The sequence below is a fragment of the Oryzias latipes genome, chromosome 10 (genome assembly GCF_053564925.1).
Source record: "Oryzias latipes strain Hd-rR chromosome 10, Olatipes_Hd-rR_3.1".
Classification (NCBI taxonomy): Eukaryota; Metazoa; Chordata; class Actinopteri; order Beloniformes; family Adrianichthyidae; genus Oryzias; species Oryzias latipes.
In genome coordinates, this window is record NC_136246.1 from 21,921,519 (window position 1) to 21,943,256 (window position 21,738).

General features: G+C 40.8%; 1 protein-coding gene across 4 annotated transcripts in view; it reads right to left on the reverse strand.

Moving 5' to 3' along the window:
• The window catches only part of nlgn3a (neuroligin 3a), a 185,617-nt gene that overhangs the window by 110,961 nt on the left and 52,918 nt on the right, over window positions 1-21,738 (reverse strand). For 3 of the 4 annotated variants that reach the window (XM_078953474.1, XM_078953473.1, NM_001177474.1), the window contains one exon: window positions 17,189-17,338. The exons of the other annotated variant lie outside the window; for it this stretch is intronic. In XM_078953474.1, coding sequence (XP_078809600.1) covers window positions 17,189-17,338 — 150 coding nt within the window. The remainder of the gene's footprint in view (window positions 1-17,188; window positions 17,339-21,738) is intronic. 4 annotated transcript variants of the gene reach the window in all.

Here is a 21,738-nt window from a genome sequence, read left to right on the forward strand (position 1 = left end):
AACAGATGAGAGCTGAGGGCCTCTTGTGTTGGACATATTTTATTTTAACAAGAGGGGTTATTCATCTTCAGACAAACCAAAGGTATGTCTGAATAAACCCCTTTTGTAATTGAGGCCAAACTTTATTAATTTCAATCATGTTTGAAAATCTTTGGTGTTGGACCGGACGGAAAAGGAAAGAGGGGAAGAAGAGAGAGGGACGTTAGAGAGAGGGGGGGGTAGGAGGGTGATAATCGGAGGGGAAGGGGGGTAAGACCATGAAGCAGCATAGAGCAGACAGGCTTACTGGTTGTTTATCGTTACGGTACGGTTCAAATGTAGTACAAAAAGGGCGGGGCCTGTTCACACACACTCAAATATTATCAACACACCTGCTAGCCGCAAAAATGTCCACATGTCAACATGCACACAAAACAGATAGTGTTCACGAACGCATACCTATGCCTTTAAACCAACTAGTGTGAAATCTTTCATTCATTCAATCATGCAAACTATTAGTGCAAAGGTGAGCTAACACCTGTGCTCAGGTGAGTGTTTATGTTCTTCTAAAATGGATGGTGGAATGTGAAAAGAAGGAGGAGGAGCGCCCAGCCACCCCCACACCCATACCCCCGCCGCAGCAGCAGCGGCAGCCGGAATTCCCCCAACGCCACACGGGAACAGGCAGGGAACAACCGCCCCCCGGGCGACCAAGACCGCCACCCAGGCCAGGGCCAACAGGACCGCCGCGAGGCCCCCAGAGCCAGAGAGCAGGGAGGCGCAGAGGGAAAGAGAGCGCCGCCCCAGCCCAGCCAGGAAAGCAGCCCCCCGCCGCGCCGGAAGAGCCCAACGCAGGGCCCCACCGGAAAGGGACGCCCACAGCCCCAGACGAGCACCCCACCACCACCCAGGAGTTCCGGGCATCCCCCCGCCCCGACCCCAGGTACGAGCCAGGACCCCCCAAGGGAGACCCGCTCCGCACCCCAGGCAGCCACCCACCCGGCCCACGGTTGGTCCAGGTAGGAGCAAGGCAGGGGCCCGCCGCCCCCGCCCAGGAGGGGGGAACCCCGGGGAAAAAAGGGCGGCCCACAAGGGGTGTTATAAATATGGCCCGACCAGGCTCGGCCATGTTGGAAGTTTGGCGGGGCCCAGCGCCCAGGGGCAAGGACCAGGACCCACCCCCCAGGGACACGAACACCCCCGGCTCAGGTGTAATATGAACCCCCCCACCGCGCGGAGAGAGCACCGCCGGGCCCAGGGAGCCGGCACCCAAGGGACACGGCCGCCATCGCCAAGGGGCCCACACCCCCCACCAGGGAAGGGGTAGGGGACAGATGGACCCAGGTCCCACCTTCCTTGTAAAATGTGTGTGCGTGTATGGGTGCTTGAGAGGGTGTTTGTGTGCATGTGTGTGTGTTTATGTTTGAATGTATATATTGAAAGGGGAGGGGTGTGTGTACTAAGGGGGGTGCAGTTAAAATTGGCGAGTAGGGCACTAAGGGGACATCTCCTGATTACTCACAGTGATGTCCCCTCACCCTCCACACCAAGGGGCCCTAAATGTCTAAGGTGCGGTTAAAATTGGCGGGTAGGGTGCCAGGAGGACATCTGCTGCTTGCTTGCAGTGATGTCCAAGCACCCCCCCTACCAAGGACCCTACATGTCTAAGGTGCAAATAAAACCGAAAGAGGGGGGGCCCACTCCATACGGCAACCATAGGAGGGGGGCCACTCCCAAGTAGCCCCCCCCCAAGGCGCATCGCAGGCTAGACCCCCCACCCCCTCACCCTAATATGAGGTTATATAAGGAAGGGGGTAAGTTGGGGACAGCTGGTAGACTGTCCCCCGGTGGTCAAACAGCCGTCCCCCAGCCCACCCCCAGCAAAGGGGCCAGGGCCACCCAGCCCAGGGGCCCACCCCCGGAGGCGCCGACACCCCAGGCCCGGCACCACCCAACCCACACAGAGAGAGAGGAGCCAGAAAGCGTCGCCCCCCCCCGGAGCAAGCCCAGGCCCCCACCCCCAGACGCCGGCCCTAGAAGAGCTCTGGTCAGGCCTCGACGGGACCGAGGAGGCCAACCGGCCGAGGCAACCACTGATTGCCTCAGCGGAGACCCCGACCCGTTAGCCCCCCCGACCCGTACTAATAATGGCCCCCCCCCTCCCCCCCAGAACGCCCCCCCACAGGACAGGGCCGACAAGCCCCCCACCCCACCCCACCCCAAACCCCGCAGCCGAATCCCCTCTGAGTTTTTGCTTTGAATTGGGTTCCTCCAGGAGCCGAAAAAGATGGTGGCTCACAAAGGTAAGACAGGCCAGAGCATTTGAAAGCTAACACAAGTGGAAAAGATAGACTGACTGCAAAAGGAAAAACATTGCAGTCTTTTTCTTTCACTTTCGGCTTCTCCCATATTCTCTGCACTATAGGTCACATCAGATTATAAGGCGCACCGCCAATGCCATGGTGTATTTTCAAACTTATCTCATATATAAGAACCACCGAACTATAAGTAGGCATAAGAGTCAGAAATAAGTCCGTCAGTCTGACTGTAGTACAGTAACCATGTTCACAGTAACTCTAGAACTTGTGTGTGGCGTGCTACACTTCAACAACGTTAGCATATTCATAATTCCTGTAACTCGTTACCTTGTTTGAAACCACCCACCTGTTCTAAAGCAGTGTTACCTTTTGTTACCATAAATCGAAATACATAAAAAAATGCACATAAAAAAAAATCCTGGTTACGCTAAAACAAGCGTTACTGTGACCACGACAACTACCAACCATGTTAAAAAATAACACGGTAAATGAGATGAAGGCATGTTAAAACAGTTTTACCTTTTTCAGAGGAGGCAAGAGCAGCGGTAATGTTAGCTTGTACTAATCACTTGTCTGACTTTTCGTTCTTTTTCTGTTTTTCTTTAAACTGTTGGAAAACATTGAAAGTCAAACTATAGGAAGTAAAAGAGACTTGTGAAAAAAAAATAATAATAAAAATTCAGACTTAATTTCAGACCATAAACATACCACATAAATGTCTGACTGACAAAAAGGTGTGCTTGCTTTAAATTGACTGTGTTGGAGCTGTCATGGTAAGTTGCCAGGTGTTGTTTTAAACAAAACGCACAGCTAACACATCGAGGTGTTTTATAGTTTAAATATAGATAGATTTCAATACATTTCATCTTTGACCCTGATGTGTTTTACACTTTGAAGCCAGTTATACAGTAACTGCAAAGTTAAGGTCATGGAAGACAGAAATGGCTCCCTAACAAGGAAGCTGTGATAAAGGTATTAAGTCTAGGTTTTATGTACATGTTTTTATGTACACATATAAAAAAGTATTGCAATAAAGGAGGACTACATTAAACTGCATGAGCACTAAAATAAAACACCTGAATGTAGGGAAACTTCTCCAGTCAGTGTAAAAGTCCACATTATAGCATTTAATAAATAATGTTTAGGATTTTTCTATTGGTTTAGACACCAAATATAAACCTCCCCTGAAAACTCTAAGAAACCTTCAAATGTATTGTGAATTTTTAAATGCGAGAGTCGACCTCTGTTCAGGGTTTTTAAAGTAAATCGCCTCCCAATAAGTAGACACGCAGACCCCTTTGTATGTTAGCTTACAACAACAAAGTCATTCCAGCATCCTCTAATTCTTTACATTACCGTTTAGAGGATTTCTTCTTTTTGAGTTTAGAAAAAAAGGCTGGGCAGGGGATATGGAAGAAAATCTCAAGTGAATCCACTTTTAGGCCAATTGAGGCTCTTAAATCGTAAAAGAAGTAGAATTTGGACGAGACAGAGTAATGGATATGGATCCTTTGACTGCAGAATGTAAAGGTGTCTTAAACCTTTCAGTTACTCTGCTACAAAAAATCCTCTGGTTTATTCACTTAGAAAAAAGAAAACTTTATATAGAAGTTTGAGAAAATTAACCTCTATTGTGGAAGGATAGTATGAATACAGTACCAACCAAAAGTGTGTACACACCGTCTCATTCATTTGAATGAGAAGGTGTGTCCAAACGTTTGGTCTGTACTATAAGTAATAGTTTCTATAAGCTCTATAGGAACTGTTACATTCCATCATTTTGCTGATGGAATGCAGTTTTGGATGATGTGGATGGTTTGTATTGCTGGGCGGCTGTGTGTCCTGCAAAATTAAAAGCACCTTTATGGTGAAGCATCTTAAGGCCCCAAGCAGTCGTGATTCTCCCTGAACAGGCGGAGTCCTTACCTCTGTCACACTTTAATAATGCAAAACTCCCACTCAAGGAGTGTGATTAAAATAACCATAACTGTCCCTCATTCTTGCTCTTTCTGACGGTGTTCATGCAGTGCAGCATTTTAGTCCCCTGTCTTTAAGGAATTTTTAACATGTTCTTGTGGCATTTTTCAGATTTGAAAAAAATGAAGCACAAATATCCATTTCTGTGTATGTTTTTATTCAAATCTTTTTGAATCAGAACAGGGAAAAATGTACAGTTTTATAAAGAGCTTTTATGTGATGTAGAAAAACAAGCTGCCTGCTCTGTTCCGTTCTAATGCATCCTCTTGTAGACGGCTAAACCCATGTACATCTTTTTCCTTGTCTTAGCTGGCATCTGGCTCAATATTTTTTTTTAGTGTTAGGTTGGGGGTGTGAGGGCTGTAAGCTAGCGGGAAAGCAGGTAAAAAGAAACCTTTTAGCAAAGGGGAGGACAAGGGGGGGTTGCTCCTCACCATTGGCACGGCCCACAACTCAGAAGCAATTTTCCAATGAACACCTGCCGCTCTGCAGAAACTACGTCCGAGAAAATGACTTATTTATTTTGGCTGAATATGGCATAATCCTTATTAAAAGACCACTGGGAATGTTTTCACATAGATCAGAAGATGATCGAAGTGGGACTTTAAACTACTCACCATCCCTTTTCCTCAAATGTCCGTCCACCTTTCCTTAGCAATCTCTTTCACCATCACCTCGGGTGAAACACTTAAGATGCCTCCTCAAAGGTCATCGCCAGTCTAACATTTTCCCCCTCTGATTTTTCTCCCTCCTTCTCTCACCTTGTCATTTCAACTTCTCCCTGACTTTGCCCTCTCTTCACAGTCCTGCTTGTGCCGGCCCCTCTGATGCATCCCTTTGTGATGCCAGCTGTGGAAAGCGTTCCCCACACAGGCAAGGACTGCTGACCTTAGTTGCCACTGTGATTAATAGCTCTACAAGACAAGGAGCCAGCCCAGCCAATATATATCCACACACACATTACATGCAGGTCTGCAGACACACCTCATGATGGACAAATCTTAACCTGCACTGAAATCCCGTCTACATAATGCTAAAGAGGGTCACCAAAGAGAGGGGAGTTTTAACTTTTTCTTCTTTCCTCTCAATATTGATCTTACAAGCTGCATCTGAAAGATGGCTTCAGCTTGATAAAGACATTTGCCTGAGTGTGTGTTTTACCCTAAGGAAGAGAAAAGGAGTGTTTGTACTTTTTCTATTTCTTCGTCTTCTGTTTTAGCTGTGAAGTTAAAAATCCTTCAAGGACATATGAACTAGAAAGAAAAACTGTGTTGCCGTTAGGAACCCCATGCTCTCTCCCAGAGCAGAGCATAAAGCAAAACTAAAGATTTGAGCAATGAATCACCCCGGAACACAAACAAGAAGCCCAATACAAGCTGGAATTACATTAGAGTTATATAAAGTCTCAGAAGCACAAATATTTACCTTTAGGTGTACAATAGATCTCCCCAGTGTCATCTCCTGACAGATTTATCCTTGTTCAAAGGCTTCATACAGCAGTACACTGTTTCTATTTAAGTGATTCTCTGTCTCTGTGTCAATACTTGTAGAAATAAAACAGCAAATTGCAGTTTACCCAGAGTGCATTATTTTCTCGCAGTTTATGCTCATAAATTCCCTGGAATTTGGAAATGTTTTTACTTTATTTTATTAATTTCTTTAAGTAACCTTGATAATAATGCTTTGAATCTTTCGTAGATTAATACAAAGAATGCACATGTACATGTTTATACATGTAAAACAGCACAACAGCTTTAACACCCAAGAGTATGTTATGTAGATTCTGTGCACCGATATATTAGAGGTTGAGGGGACCTTCAATTTATATGCCATGCAGATCAAGGTTATTTTCAAAGTACCCTCTGTGAAGCAGTCCCAATGGCGAAAGCAGATTGCAAAAAGCTGCAGCTGAAGAGAATATATTTTGGGATTTACTGCTACAGCTGTTAAAGGCCACCAGGCTTTAATGGCAAAGAAGAAAGTCAGGGATTCACACCTCAATCTGAAAAGCCTGTTGGTTGAAGCTCAAAACAAATGTGGAAGACAAGCAAAATTTACAGCTGCACATGGCGAATAGTGTAAAACAAGAATTAAACAAACCCTGAAATATTTTTTATTTACTTTAAAGAATACACGCTATCATCATTTTCAAGTGTTTAGGACAGATACTTTGTTACCCTGTTATTTATTTTCTCAAAATAAGTCTAAAGGTGAATTTCTTTAATAATACCAGTCAGAACTATTTACACTTTCCCTGTCTTATTTTTATTACTTTATTTATACTATATTTAACATTTTTTTATCCTATTTTTCTAAATAGTCTTAATAAATACAGTTTTTTGTTGACCTTATGGATTAGATGCTAATTGTGTTGTTGTAAAACAATGACAATAAAGATGATTTTGACTTAATCTGTCAGAAATGTAACTCAGACATTTTTGCCACTTCATTAAAGTCCCACTCCACCATCCTTTTTAACTATTTTTAAAAGCAATCCCAGTGGCTTTTATTATTCTATGCGTTCTTAGCCTGTATTAAAAAATCGTTTCCTAGGACATAGTTTCTGCAGAGTCACAGTAGTACCGATACATTAAATATTCACCTCTGAGTTGTGGGCGGTACCGCTGACATGGAGTAAGCCTGCCCCCTCTTCCATTCATACCTTTGTTCACACTCTCTCCGGCTAGCTCACAGCCTTACACGCCCCCAATCCAACATTACCAGGGCAACAAAAATGGTAAGCAATACTGGAGCTAACCAGTTGTACAGTTTTGAGCCAGATACCAGCTCAGATGGGAAAAAGAAGACGTACATGGATCTATTTGTCTTCAAGTGAATGCATAAGAATGGAGCGCTGCACGGAGTCAGCTGAGTGTAGCACCTACGTCACTGCTACAGGTTTTTCCAATTGTATTAGTTTTTTTGTTTGCTCCTGATTCACAACGATTTGAATAAAGAAATAATCAGAAATGCAATTTTACGCTTAATTTATTTATACATACCCTTCATCATGAGAAAAATGCTACAAGAACATGTTAATAACACCAGAAGCACAATTTTCGATGGGGGGAAGACTTGAAACAAAGCTTTGTGATGCTTGATTTTCTTCAAAGCTACTTTGTGAACTACTGTTTTTTAATGTTCTTTGCTTTTAAAAAAAAATTATCATAAACGATTGGCTTGTTTTAAAAATGTATATTGGAAATTCAACTAAGGGTATCTCTGTGCAAGAACATTCTTGATCAAACAAAGAAAATGGCTTGCTGTTACAAGCCTAGCCTCCTGAAAAACCAATTAACCTGCATGTGTCCTATCCGTGTTTACAATAAAGAATGTTAGAATAATTCTGTTAATAATTAATGCAGTTTGGAGGATAAATCGGGTTAGTTTCACAGCTCTGCGATCATTTTAGACTAAAGATAAACACAAACATCTCCATACTGATGTATGATAGATAGCACAAAAAACAATGTATTTTTGTATTCCCACAATGCCGTGATTTGGAGGTTTTAGTCAATGTACTTCTCAGACAAAGGAAACAACTTCACAGCGAACATTTGCCTTCATGTTTCTTTAGAAAAACCAGTGGTCTGGCGTGAGCAGACATTTTAGGTGTTACAGGGTTCACAAAGAGGTAATAGATTCACTTAAAACTACATGTGATGGCCCCATACTGTCTTCCATCTTCTGCACACTGAGAAAGTGGTATTGCTAAATGGTAACCAAATAAACAGCCAGCTAATACATTATAAGAAGTTTGACTTTTATCTCATTGACCTTGATGTAGATGGTTTATCAATCAAATTTGGCTATTTAGACAAAGGGAGACATGAAAGAAGTGACCAGGATAGGTATATAATGTATGACTAGAAGAAAAATGTTGATGTAAGGGAATATATGATGAATTTTGGACAGCCTTAATACACTGAGACAGAATCTTTAAAACAAAAAAATGTGTTCCTGTGTGAATGGTATCTTAGTATTTACACAATTGTGGGAATGAAAAAGTCATTTTTTGCTGCTCAGTCACACAACCAAAATCACAGCATGGGTCTATTGTCTTGAAAGAGCCACTAAAATTTGTTCCAGTGACGCAGTAATTTATGTACTCTATGGGTTTGAATAGGAATAATGTTTACTAATGCTTTCCCTGCAATTGAAAGCTGGAGGAGAAGCACATCTTTCATCAGTGAGACAAAAGGTCAAACTTTTAGCAATAAAGCAAGCCAGCCTTAAACACTGACATAAGGTTGACATTTTCCCTCAGCGACTCTCTGTTTCATGTGTACATTTCATCTTGCTTTCTTTGGGTGAAGTGTTCCATTTTCACATGAAGATGCTGGAGAATACCCCTTGACCAGATGAAAGCAGTTGTTGTATTATGTCTTTGATGTCTTTCTAATGCACATTTACTGTTTCTGTGCAGTCATCTAAGCATGTTTTCATCTGTGGGCTGCACTAGTGCAAGGCTTGTTTTGCATCGAGAAAAAGCTCTTTTATTACGATAGAAATTATTTCTTAATGTCACAGTTTCCCAAAATGTCACGCTTATGAAACATAATGAGCTTTGTTTGGTTTCAACGTGTTCAAGGATGAAGGGCAAGGGCAAACTCTCATTAACAATGCAGAAGCTATCGAAGTTCAAGCCACAACAGTGAAAGCAGATTTGTTAATTCACTGTAGAACACCTGTGTACAACCTCATATTGCGATCTGAGCAGGTGGTTGTAATGAAAAAAAAGTCTAATTTAGAGCTGACATCTGAAAAATCTAAAAGTCAAACAAAGCGTGTAACAGATCCAAAAAAAGCACCAGAAGTGTGGTGTAATCACATTAAATAAATCAGAATAATTGTAACCAGTCATTAAAGGCGACGCAAATAAAAAAAAATCCCCCATTGCTTAAGTCATGCTGTGTTTTTTATTTTAGTAAGTAAAACTGGAGCAGCTTTAGGCAATGACCATATCCAAACAAATTATGTTAAAATTAAATGAAATAAGATAATACATTCTAGTATTTCTAATATAAACTCTGCTTGTAATGGATCATTTCAAGCAATCTGTGACAACAGACCTGGAATTTCTAACCTAAGGCCCAGTTAATTTTACAAATAACACGATTTTAAAAGATCTAAGCAAATGACAAAATGATAGTTTCATGCATGTCCTTTTCTTGCAGCCCATGTCTAGATTTCTTCGCCCAGCTGTTTTCTCCTTTCCAGAATCTTTACTATGTTTTGTTGACAAGCAGATTTCAGTAAAATACACAGAGATCTTGCCTGTTACAGACCAGTCTTGTAATGTGGACTAGTAAGGAAGATTCTAGACATTTCGCTATGTGGTGCAAGATTTAAAAAAAACAAAAAAAAAAACATAAACAAACATCCAATAACAGAATATTCAGAAGTAAATTTTGACTTATTTTCTAACAAGGGAAAAAATGATTCAAACTGGCCACATTCCTTGTGATTTATTGTGCCACAACCACTGACTACATAGGAGAACTGGACTGAGTTTGAGGTCACTCATAGAAAATTATTTGCTTACGGTTCAGACCAAATGAAGTCAATTCAGCTGCCATGTTTTTGGGAATTAGACGTCACCATGTTGGATCTAGAAATTGTTAGCAATCATTGATTGGTCTGAGTCCATCTGAGTCAACATTTCTACTCTCACCAATCTGGAGTAAGCGTTGTTGGAGCGACGCCACACCCTTACCACTTAAAAGGAAAAATATCATAGCTAGGAATGGAATTAGCAAGAACATGTTAAAAAAAAAATCAGTGCAAGAATGGTTATTCTAACATTAATAATGACTGAGTAAAACCTGTTTATTTCTCAGTAGAAGTCTATGGGATTTTGGCATTTTGGGTAACGGTTACTTTCTATTTGCATTGTCTCAGTCCAGTTCTCGACTAAAATGTTAAAATGAAGGCCCGCCCACAAAAACAGTTAAATCGAAGTGACCTTCTTTAGAGCTTTAAACATTTAGCATTTGTTTTTAAAACCATCAAACAAAAATATAATTGTCTTCTCTGCTATCCAATATCTCAGCTCTTTATATCTTTATATTTCACTGAATTGAGCTTTGATCAATAAAGAGAGCCGAGAAGAGCTGCCCTCTGAGAGATGCTGAAACAAAAGGCCTCATCTTGGTCCCGTCTTGCAAAGCCAGACATTTGTAGCAGTGCGTCTGGCACTGCAGCTTAAGAGTTCATTTTTTCTGGCAGTGATTTATAGAAGAAAAGCATCAACAAGCTTCTGTAGACTGAAGCATGAAAACCATTACTTCAAGTCCTAAATCCTTGGCATTAATAGGATGAATCAATGTTTTTGTTTCTCGCTTAATTTGGATGTTTTTCATCCAAATGGCAGCGCCAACAAGGAAATATCCATCTCAGCTCCCCTCCTGGTAACAAAAGAGAAAGAGAACTCACTGCCTTCTCCCTGTCTTCCACCTGCTGTTTGAAAAGTCATTTGCTCTGTGCCAAGCTCATACATCAGATGTTAAGTAAAATGACTAAGACTCAGAAGGTTTATCCAGGGAGACTCCTGCTATGGAGAGGTTTTATTTTAAGTCAACTCACCCTTGGCACACAGGAGACTGTCATGTTAAACACTAGTCTATTGTCAGTCGGAGGCAGATACCGACCCCAGATAACACACAAATTAATGTTTAAAATGATATTTTTTTTACTTTGTACTGGAAGAATATATTTAAAAAAAAGGTAACCTAGGGAGATCCTTCCCTCAGCTCTAAGGATCCCCCCTCCTAAGTCCTACATTTATGCAATAAAGAGTTAGTGGGTTTACTGCCACATCTTCCAGAATACACTATCTTTCATCCGTGTTTAATACTAGAACACAAATACATTTTAACTTTCATGTTACAGCATAAATTAAAAAAGTCCCAAAATCCCATGTAAAGAGCTTACTGTAGAGTGAGTCTGGTGCTTTATATAGTCCTGACAAGTGCGTCTCACAGTATTACTACCTAACCAACATCCTGCAGAGTACAACATTGAGGTTAGGAGGCCATGAGCACAGTGGGCGCAGCTGATCTCTCAGTGGACCTCCGCTGTCATTCTGCAATGAAAAGAACTACACAAACCAAGGTGGTGGATTACATTTTCCTCTGAATGTTGGTTGAAGAAAACAGCAAGTCCCCGGCTGCATTACTAACAATTAGACTCTTTAGTTGAAGAAAGGAGCATTATGGAGACGGGCATCAAGGCACAAGTTGCATTTGATATCTCAGTATAAAAAAACCCACCAAACTAAATCATTTCTGAATCAATTCTGCCACAGCTTTGGCAACAACTGCGCTATTTTAACGCACAACCACTCAGAGGGTTCACCTTACTGAGATCAGATCTAAGACCATTCTTTGAGAGGAGTGAATAACTCGAGCAGACAGCGGTGGCGGGTCACATAGAGGACCGTCGTGCCACATAAAAGCACAGATCAAGGAGATATAGAAGATAAACATCAAAGGTCACAAACAAACCGCGTCTGCCGTAAAAAAACCCTCCACAGAGTTGACCGAGACGAAATGAAGAGTCTCACCTTGTGTTTGGACCAATGAAGTGCTCTTTGTTAATTTTTAATGCATTTGGAAACTACAAATTAAGTCCCTCCCCCAGTGGACTTAGAAATTGACATGCTCTGGAGAGCCACTGAGTAATTATATTTGTAAAGAGCAGTGATACAAGATACTCCCCCCTGACTGGGACTCATTACACATCATTAGAGACGAGGAAAAACTATCCACATGTGCAGACAATGTGTGCTTGTGAAGAAACACATACACGCTAAGGCACGTGGTCTCGCTCTTTCTCTCTAACACTCTGGTACAGATCGATGTGCAAAAATCCAAAAACACTGTTAGTATTTGATAAACAAACCTCTGACCCAGGCAGATTGAGACCAGGCCAAACAGGACAGAGGAAACGGCGTAAAACTCTGCACTCGATAATTCATCTGGCAAAAATCATACAGTGGAGGGTCAATAAGTAATTAAAGATAAGAACTCAAATGAATTCTCGTTCATCTTGACAGGTTGAATTATGAAGGTTTGCAAATGAGGCCTCGAGAAAATTGTGCTTCACCCTTTGAAGCAATAATTACTATTACAGCAGCATCGGACCAGGAACTGCAGGGGGTGTGCGTGAGAGAACTGCAACCAAAAAACTTAAAAGACTCCCACCTAATTGAAAGTAGAGTGCCGATGATTCAGCACATCAGAGTATCTGTGTGGAATCTGCAGAATTCCACCTTAACCACAACTTTGTTCTGGTTTTTAACCAATAAAATTTTGATAAAAATTTGACATCAATGAATTGTCTGATCACAATAATGCATAATCTACACTTTTCAATTTATGAAGGAGTTACATTTGTAAAAATAAAATAAAGCAAAAGTTTAAAAACTAAAGATGAATAAAAAAACAGTTTAGCCAAAAAAAAAGATGAAAAAGTTCATTATGTTATTATTTTTGAAATTCCCTGCAACTTGTGAAAATGGTGGAGTTAAAAATCTTTTAAATCTGCAGTTACGAGCTACAGTTTCTGGCCAATTGTTTCACTGAAATTTGTAATAGATTAAATATTCAAACTGTTGTGGGTATTTCCAAGGTGTTTACTGCATCAATAATGAGATATCCAGATTGCCCAGGGATGCTGGTAGAGCTCTGTTAGTTTTGGAAAGTGCAGCTTGAGCTGTCTACTTTCACTTAAAACTCATTATCTTTTCTAATTCTCTCTCTACCTCCATTAATCCCTCCTCTCTTTAATCAATCTAATTAAACAGGCAATATTTGTTCATTATTATTAACCTATTTACTTATTTTTACCATTTCTTTCTCTTGAAACAGCCTCTTTCTGTAAACATACGATGAAAGAGACTGAAAGTGAAGGATTTACCGTCAACTAGGAGTCGTTTGATGTGGCACCATGCATATGAAGCCTTCAGCTTAAATGTGTCTAATAAAATAATTTAATTTGCTTTATCTAATTTCGTACCAGCCGGAGTCTAAGCTAAACTAATGCAGATGGCCACATCATGAAAATACTATCACACAAAGGTAAAATTAAATCAGAAAATGTCAATTTTTCCATCACTTTTCGGGTTAGGTTGGAGTATTTTTTCCTAACTGAGTGGTAATTGTCCCATACTGCTCTGATTTCTCCTTGACTTGAGCAGTTCTTTTGAGTTCAAAGCTGGACCATGGGGAGATTATCAGAGCAAGCCACAAAGATGGACATTATCACTCAAGCACATGCATCACTTCTCCTCTCCTCATTGGTCAGCGTGGCTGCTGGGGAGCTCACCACAAGTTTTGCTCTGTAGACTGCTTGTGTCTACAAGCGTGCCTGTTTATCCAGTGTCTGCATTTGAACACGTGACCGCAGATGTCATGCGTACTAGTCGGACTGACCACGCCTGCAGTGTCTCTGGCGATGCAAGCACTCGTGTGCGTGTTAGAGCGCTCTGAGTGCTTGTCTGTGGCATTTTGTTGACGCGTGAGCATGCATGCAGGGTGACATTTGGCGAAATGTGGCAGCTGAGAGGAAGCAACTGACTCATAATTGAAGTGCCATGAAAGAAATATGGTCATGAATCTGTATTAGGATTATGTGCTCAGATTTAAACCAGCGGCAGGGACAGAAGGTGGCATGCTGAGCCAGTCCTCTGACTACTTTCCCCCCCTGAAGGCTGATTGCAACGCTCAGAAGGATACTCCACAAAAATGACAGAGGAAAAACTGTGTATTCAAGGCAAGCAATCCTGATGACAAAATCGATAGGCCGTAACTCTCTCATCTCCATCAAAAAGAGAGTCTTTGGATGAATGTGGTTGTGCCCGTGTGATTCACCCACAGCAATCATCTCAATGTCCTGGAGGATAAAGCAGCACTCCTCAGTCACCCTGCAGCTCTTGACTTGTGCAGCTCTCTAAGCAGAGCAGAGGCAGACTGCTCTTTTAAAGATGTGCCTGTATTTATTCCATAGATTTCATGTTGCTCAATTTTCTGATGAAAACATGTTCATCAGTGATGAATTGATGGTGTCTGTTTGATTCAGCCCACTGGTTCCAATTGACCGTTTAACAAAAATATTCTTTTGCAGTCCCTCAAGCTTTCCTCTACCAAGACAACAACACAAAACCACTTTTATAGCTTGTTTCTGCAGGCCAATGACCTCTGTTGTAGTGCAATTAAACACATATCAGCTGCATTGGCCCACTGGGTTAGGTGTTTTCATTAAGATGAACACCAAAGCTGTGGTTTATTCTGAGTCAATACAACACAGACCACAAATCTTCAGTAAATACCAGTATTCACCTTGGTTACTGCACAGAAAACATATATGAAATGATTCTAAAAGAGCATTATATCCATTGGCATATGTGTAAACTCCAATTAATCCTTCTTCTCGTGTGGAACAGTGGAAAAGGACAGTGTGAAACACTACTTTTTCCTGAGCTTGGTTTGGACCAATACCCAGCTGTATACAAATGCACTGTCATTTACTGTTTGTACAAGTAATCAATCTTTCCGTTATTTTCAAAATATATGTGCTTGCTGCAGGGATAAACACAAAATGATGGAGGTGTCCATGCCTGCTTGGTATTTGGCCACATCTTTTGGTTTTTAATTGGTGCAAAGCTGCAACATTCTTTTCTCATACGTCCCGTAGGACATAGCGTACTTTTAACACCTTCATGCCTTATGTGGCTAAATCTCAACGTACAGTTAAATCCAGGACTTCACCTAATTTAGCATCACCTTAAATGGAAAACATGCTCAAGATTTTTTTTTAATTAATTGGAAAAAAAAAGTCAGGTATTAAAGAGTTAAGTGTTATGTCAAGTAGTTAAGCAGTTCATGAGGATATATAGAAACTTAAAAGAACATACACTCACTGGCCACTTTATTAGGCACACCTGCCCAACTGCTCGTTAACACAAATTTCTAATCAGCCAATCACATGGCAGCAACTCAATGCATTGAAGCATGCAGACATAGTCAAGAGAATCTGCTGCAGATCAAACCGAGCAAAAGATCGGGGATGAAAGGTGATTGAATTGACTTTGAACTTGGCATGGTTGTTGGTGCCAGACGGTGTAGACTGAATATTTCAGAAACTGCTGATCTACTGGGATTTTCACCCACTATCATCTCTAGTGTTTAGAGAGAATGGTCCGAAAAAGTGGTGGAAGAGGAGAATGGCATCATTGGCAGCTAACAAATCTGCAGACACTTTGTGATGCTGTCATGTCAATATGGACAAAACTCTCTGAGGAATATTTCCAGTACATTATGGTATCGATGCCAGAAAGGATTAAGACAGTTCTGAAGGCAAACCCAGTACTAGCAAGGTGTACCGAATAAAATGACTAGTGAGTCTAGAATAAAGAGTAGATAATGCTTCTAAAAAAAATTATTTTAAAATTTAAGGGAACAGTGAGATATAGAAGACGTTTTTTCATTTTGTCCATAAATTGCATGAGTTTTGTTTTTTGCGTTTTTCCCGAGAACTTTTGCATAAAGACAAAAGCCGTACCACCTTTAAATGCAAAAAACAGAAACTTTGTCTGTGACAAATATTTGACTAGGCGAAGAACTTCTAGCTGAGGGATTTTTCAGTTAAGTTTCAACATTTCAAACAATGTTATGTTGTTTTAGTTTCACTCCAAACTCAGGGAATTCACAATGGCCAGAGAAGATTGGAGCATGGCATATGAGCCAGACTGTAGCACAGGAACAGTGGAGATTTGAATGAGATCGATCAGTTTGTGCCCTAATTGACAGCAAAAACATATAAAATACAAGTGATGGGAATATTAGTTATTTATCTGTTAAATGTAGGCCATTCCACATCAAATTATGATTGTTTTCTCTCAAAATCTGTAGTTGTAACACCAACTTTAATGCTGTAGTTTTTTTTTTTTTTTTTTAAGAAAAATACATGATGGGTTTTGTGGGTTTTATAGTGTTAAAGGGATGTTTCATTCATGACACCCTGATGTTATGCGAAAACATTGCTGCACAGATTATTGCAGGGGAAAGCAACTAGAAGAGTCAAGAATCCCATCTAACATAAAGAAAAACTGACCATCTGAGATTTTCTGCTTTGTAAAGTTTGTTAGTAAGAAAAAAAAACACAAACCTAGCTCCAGTTGTCATTTCCATTACAAGCTGCCAACATTTTGGGCAAAATCTGAAGCAATCACTCATCAAGCAAGCTGAAATGGACTGTTCATTTTCTATACAAGTTCTCTCCGGCTGTCTACAGCCACTCTAACTGTGAAAAATAAGTGTGGAGGTAAATCAACTGGGTTGCAGGAATGGATGTGAAAAGTACAAAGCTTGTGTAGTGCCTTAACAAACTCCATTTTGTGTCTCTGCAGCTGTTTCCATGGAGCTCTCTGTCACTCACTTTTGCACTCTTTTTTTCGCTCCCTCCTCCCCATCACACCTCACCAAACACACACAAATAAATGTCTAAAAGGGGATTCAGTAATGTGAGCCAATCTGCATGGAGCATAGCTAAAGCAGGACCTCAAGATTCTGTTAAGAGACCCATCCTCTTCCCTTCATCTCTGAATAATCTCATGACAAAATTTGTTTCTCTAATTTAGTTCTTTGGAAATCCAAGCCACAGTGACAACCAAACTATGTGAAATCAATGAAAGTGTAACACATGAGCGCTCCTAAAACTGCATATGTGTGTCAAGTGCAAGCACAAAAAGAGCTCCATGTCAGTGTTTTTTTTAATTTTTATCCCTCTTTAGAGTGGATGTGGCAATCAGCAGTGCTCATTACACCTTAGGCGCTCCATAAAGACGCCCTAGAAAAACGCCCTTGAAGGGGGAGTTACAAAGAAAGCAGGAAAGAGAAAAGAAATCTGCTTACCGAGGACTCCGACGCGATAGTTGAGAGTGATAACAATGACGTTTCCGTAGCTGGCCAGGACGCTCCCATCTATCATGTTGCCCGTGCCCTCCATGTAAGATCCTCCATGGATGTAGACCATCACAGGCTTGGCCCCAGTGTCTCGTATGTCTGCAAGAGTGGCCATCATTAACACATTCACAATGTCGTCAACCCACTCCGATCAAGGGTCAGCTCAGATTCAGATACAGCAGTTACAGCTAATGGTGTCCACAAAAAGACAGGCTGACAGCGTTGTCTCAGATACCAGCTTTCTACAAATGAACTCCATTAAATAGAATTGATAGGATTTTCTTGCACATGTTTTCTGTAAGAAGCAAATGAATGTCCACAAGTGTTGAACTCTATTAGAATAATTGTTCATTCCAATTGCAACTGCTGCTGCTTATTTTTCCCCACACAAACACCAATCAGTTTGGATTGCATCTGGTTGACTTCAGGAGCACAGCTTCCTCCTTACATGGACACTGAAAACCATTAGGCAGAATAAACACAGTCATTCTGACACGTCTCCTAAGCAGTGAAAAGGCTAATCTGGTTTGACAGTGATACAGGGAAAACACAGTAGCTAATTACACAACTCTACCTTACATCTCTTTTGGAGTTGTCCTATCGCTGCTGCAATTTATTTGCACTGTCCAGCTTGGATTTAGAGGCTGTTCAATTTATTTTTCAGTTTTGGTTAAATGTTGTTTATTTTACTTCTTCAGCAGGGTTTGATATCCAGCTGAAGCGACACTCCAGCCAGATAAAGTACATCCAGAGGTAGGGAGAAGAAAAAAGCCTCTGTCTGAGGAATAGACTGCATTACTGACTGGTTAGCTGGGGCTGGGAGACAAGACAAGAAACTCTCTCTCATTTTCACTCCCGCTCCCCCCGTTCTATGTAGCTTCTCACCTCCTCCCCTCACTTTGTATTGCTTTCACTCACAGACTCTCTCCTGTCTCTCCCTGATTCTCTCCTGCCTTTCCTCCATCTCTGTCCAACTCCCTGCATCCTTTTTTTTTTTTTTTTTACATCCAAAGCCCTGAGAATGGTGAGAATGAAAAAAATAAGAAGGGCAACAAGTCAAGAACAGAAAAAATGACTGGGAGAAAAAAAGGGAAGGAAAGGACGGAAAAAAAATTAAGGTAGACACTTATAAAAAAAGTATAAAAATAAGGACTGCAATGGATGGGATTTAAAGGGTCCCATTGTATTCTGGTTGCTATGGTGACTGAGAGCTAACATCAAAATCCTCAAGGACATCTAAGAAAGGACAACATTCTGTATAATCATGCTCTTCTCCATAATATAATACAAAACTTTTAAAGGAGGGCATAGCCTAGAGTCATGCAATTATTTTAACCAACCATGAGTGCCGCCGCGATTTAGATAAAAATCAATGACTTGCATATAATGTGGACTTATTTCTGGCTTCTTTTGTTATCTTGCTGGTATCTGAGAGGGCTACACAGTGAAATGTGATTTAAAGCTGACACTTCTCTGTACAAACACTTATCGCTGACAGAAGGAGGAGGGGGATGCATGGGGTGAGAAAGGATGAGCAGTACAGTCAGAAAGGGGAGGGGAAGGGGAGGTGGAAGGATTGGCAACAAGTCCTACACGAGCTCTTGGAACAAATGGGCCACAGATACAAAGAGGATGGCGGAGAGACAGAGAAAGAAGGAACAGGGGGACGAAATAAGAAGAAAAGAGATTAGTCATGTCAATGTTATCAGTCACCTCTTTTGTTGATTCACATTGTGTCACCATGACAACAGTTAAATCCCATTGGGAGAGCGATACAAAACATTGTAGCCACACTTGTTCAAATCTATTGGTGGAGTTGATCTGATGTGAGACCTGTCACTCAAATATGATAGGCATTCTCTCAAATTCTCTCGCCAGTGGAAGCGAACCAAAATCGGGTAATCAGAGATCTGGTTTGCAATTAAAAACCTGGATGAAAATGATATTTTTCAACAATCAGACTGTTGGTCTTTGATAAATAGGCATTTTTAACTGTTCATTAACAGAGCTGCTCATCTGGGGCAAACATCATTAGGTTAGCCCGTATATAACAAGCAACAAGATCCACTGTTGAATGAAAGAGACAAAGTTAGGCACACAAATTGCACACATTGTAATATTTCCATAAAACTGTCATGCAAAAAGTATTGAAAGATCAAAAACACAAATAAACTCATGCTTGACAAAAAATAGAAATGATCTGATGTAAAAAGCAGAACAAAACATGAAATCAATGAGTGTACAGAAAAACAATGTTGCACTCACAATTTTCTCCTTTCAGTGCTCAGTGAGACATATCATGCAATGACAGCAATGGTGGCCTGCTTAATACACTCACTCCATGTAACCATAAATACCTGAATGGCCACAGAAATATTGGGCTGAAAAGTTTTTAATCTAATTTTTTTTTTTTTACCATTCTTCTAAATGTTCACAGTTAATGACTGATTCTCCTTAGCAGACCTTTTTTTGTTTTTTGTTTTTTGCTCCCGTTAGGATTAATTCCAGTTAGGGGTAATTCTTTTAAGTATTTTCCGTTTTTTTTTTCCTTCTAACAGTTTGTTCATAAACACTGGCTTGTGGTCTCTGACTTTTGATGTTTTTATCTCTGTTTACGTGTAGGTAGACTCTGGAGATGGTTCCGCTTTGTCCTAATAACCTGCTTTCTGTTTTTCATTTTCAGTCTGTCCATCAATTAACATTTCTCTTACACATTTGGGTTGCAGGAGCAACAACCCAAGCAGAAACATAGCTTTCCCTCTTACCGGCTACCTATACAAAATCCCTGGGGGGGATATTGAGGCGTTCCTGGGCCAGCTGTGAGATTTAATCTCTCTGGCGTGTCCTGGGTCTATAATGGGACCTCCCTCTGGGTGAACATGTTCATAGTGTCTTACCAAGTAGGTGTCTGGATGACATTCTGACCCAAAGCTAAAACCACTTCTGGCCTTTTAATGCAGACGAACAGAAGCTCTACTTCCATCCTGTTGAGGGTGAGAAAATAATGCAGCCACCCAGCTAATGGAGCTCAAAACCCCCACTTGAATCCATGGAGGACGTTCTTTTGTTTTCAAAAAAATGTTTTCCAATTTTGATGTCTTATTACTTGTTTGGAGGAACAATAAGCAGGAAGGTGGAATCTAATTTTGATTCACTTTTATAACCAGGTGTACTTTAGTTTGTTAGCTTGTCCTTTTAATGAAACCCTGATCCCGATCAGAAAACAAACATTGCAAAGTCCCAGAAACTAATAATCCATTTCCCACACTATAAAGAGCACCTACAAGATAATACCAGATTCGTATACTCAACTAAAAACAGGAAGCTGAGGCTACAAGATCTGTTAGTCTAAAGAAGATGTTCCATGAATATACAGTAAGAGTAAAAAATCTGTTTCAGTTTTAAGCTCTGGTTGAACTTCAGCCGACTATAAACCTGTTACTATGCTGTTTATTGATTTTATTGTGTTTAGGTTTTGTTAGTTTGAAGAAGTGACAGTTCAATAAAATTGGTTGTGTTACAAATATACCCATTTTGATAGTGTGCTTATAAAGAGAAAAATCTGGTAAGGAGTGATTAAAGATGTTCTTTTCAGACACTCAGGAAAGTTAGGCCTAAAAGTACATCGCAGGGCTTACATTATTAGAAAGTACTGGAGGGCAAGACCTTTCATATGTGCCTTTCACTGCCTCTGGACTGATTGGAGTGTCAGTGGGAGGCATAACTCAAACCTGAGCTGAGTTTTTAAGTGTTGCTGCTGCCAGTAAAACCTACCAGGGGGGCTGCTTCTCTCCTCTACTTTCTTATTTCTTTCCTCTACCTGTACCTCCACCTTTTTGCCCTTTATCTCTCACTGCATTGAAAGCAGTCAGTCATATATCCGACAGTGAGTGCCCTGGAACTTCCCTTGACACCGGGAAAGTTGACAACATAAAGCCGAGTTCAGATAAGTGTTGGTGGCTTTCACTGTGTCAATACTTTGGGAAACATGGCGGCTGTCAGCGGCTATCAGTGAGGTCTGAGGTGGAGGAAAAGGGTTACAATGTCCTGAAGAAGCAGGATGTGACATGCACTCTACTTGAGTGCTGGTGTTGGCCTCTGCTTTATAGTTCATTTATGACAACTCCATTACCGGCAATGTTCACATTTAGAAGCAGCAAATTGATTTTCTTTCTTAGAAAGCAGCAATAGAAATAAACTTGAACTGTATGAGCAATAAATTGTTGGGAGGAGGGGGAAACAGGGGAAAATAGGAACAAAATGTGGTTTTCCAAAGTTGCAAAGTAATTCCAAGAAAAATGCTCAAAAAGCAATTTGGTCTGACACAGCAGTTATCAGGTCTGTGACTCCTGAAGAGTTACCTTGAGAGATGGAATTTATATTATTTTAAAAATCCCCCAAAAAACTAAAACTCGCGAGCACATGAAGAAACTAAACTAAACAAAGTAACTTATATTTTCTATTTTCAAAAAAAACTAAGTCACATGACACTAGTCTCT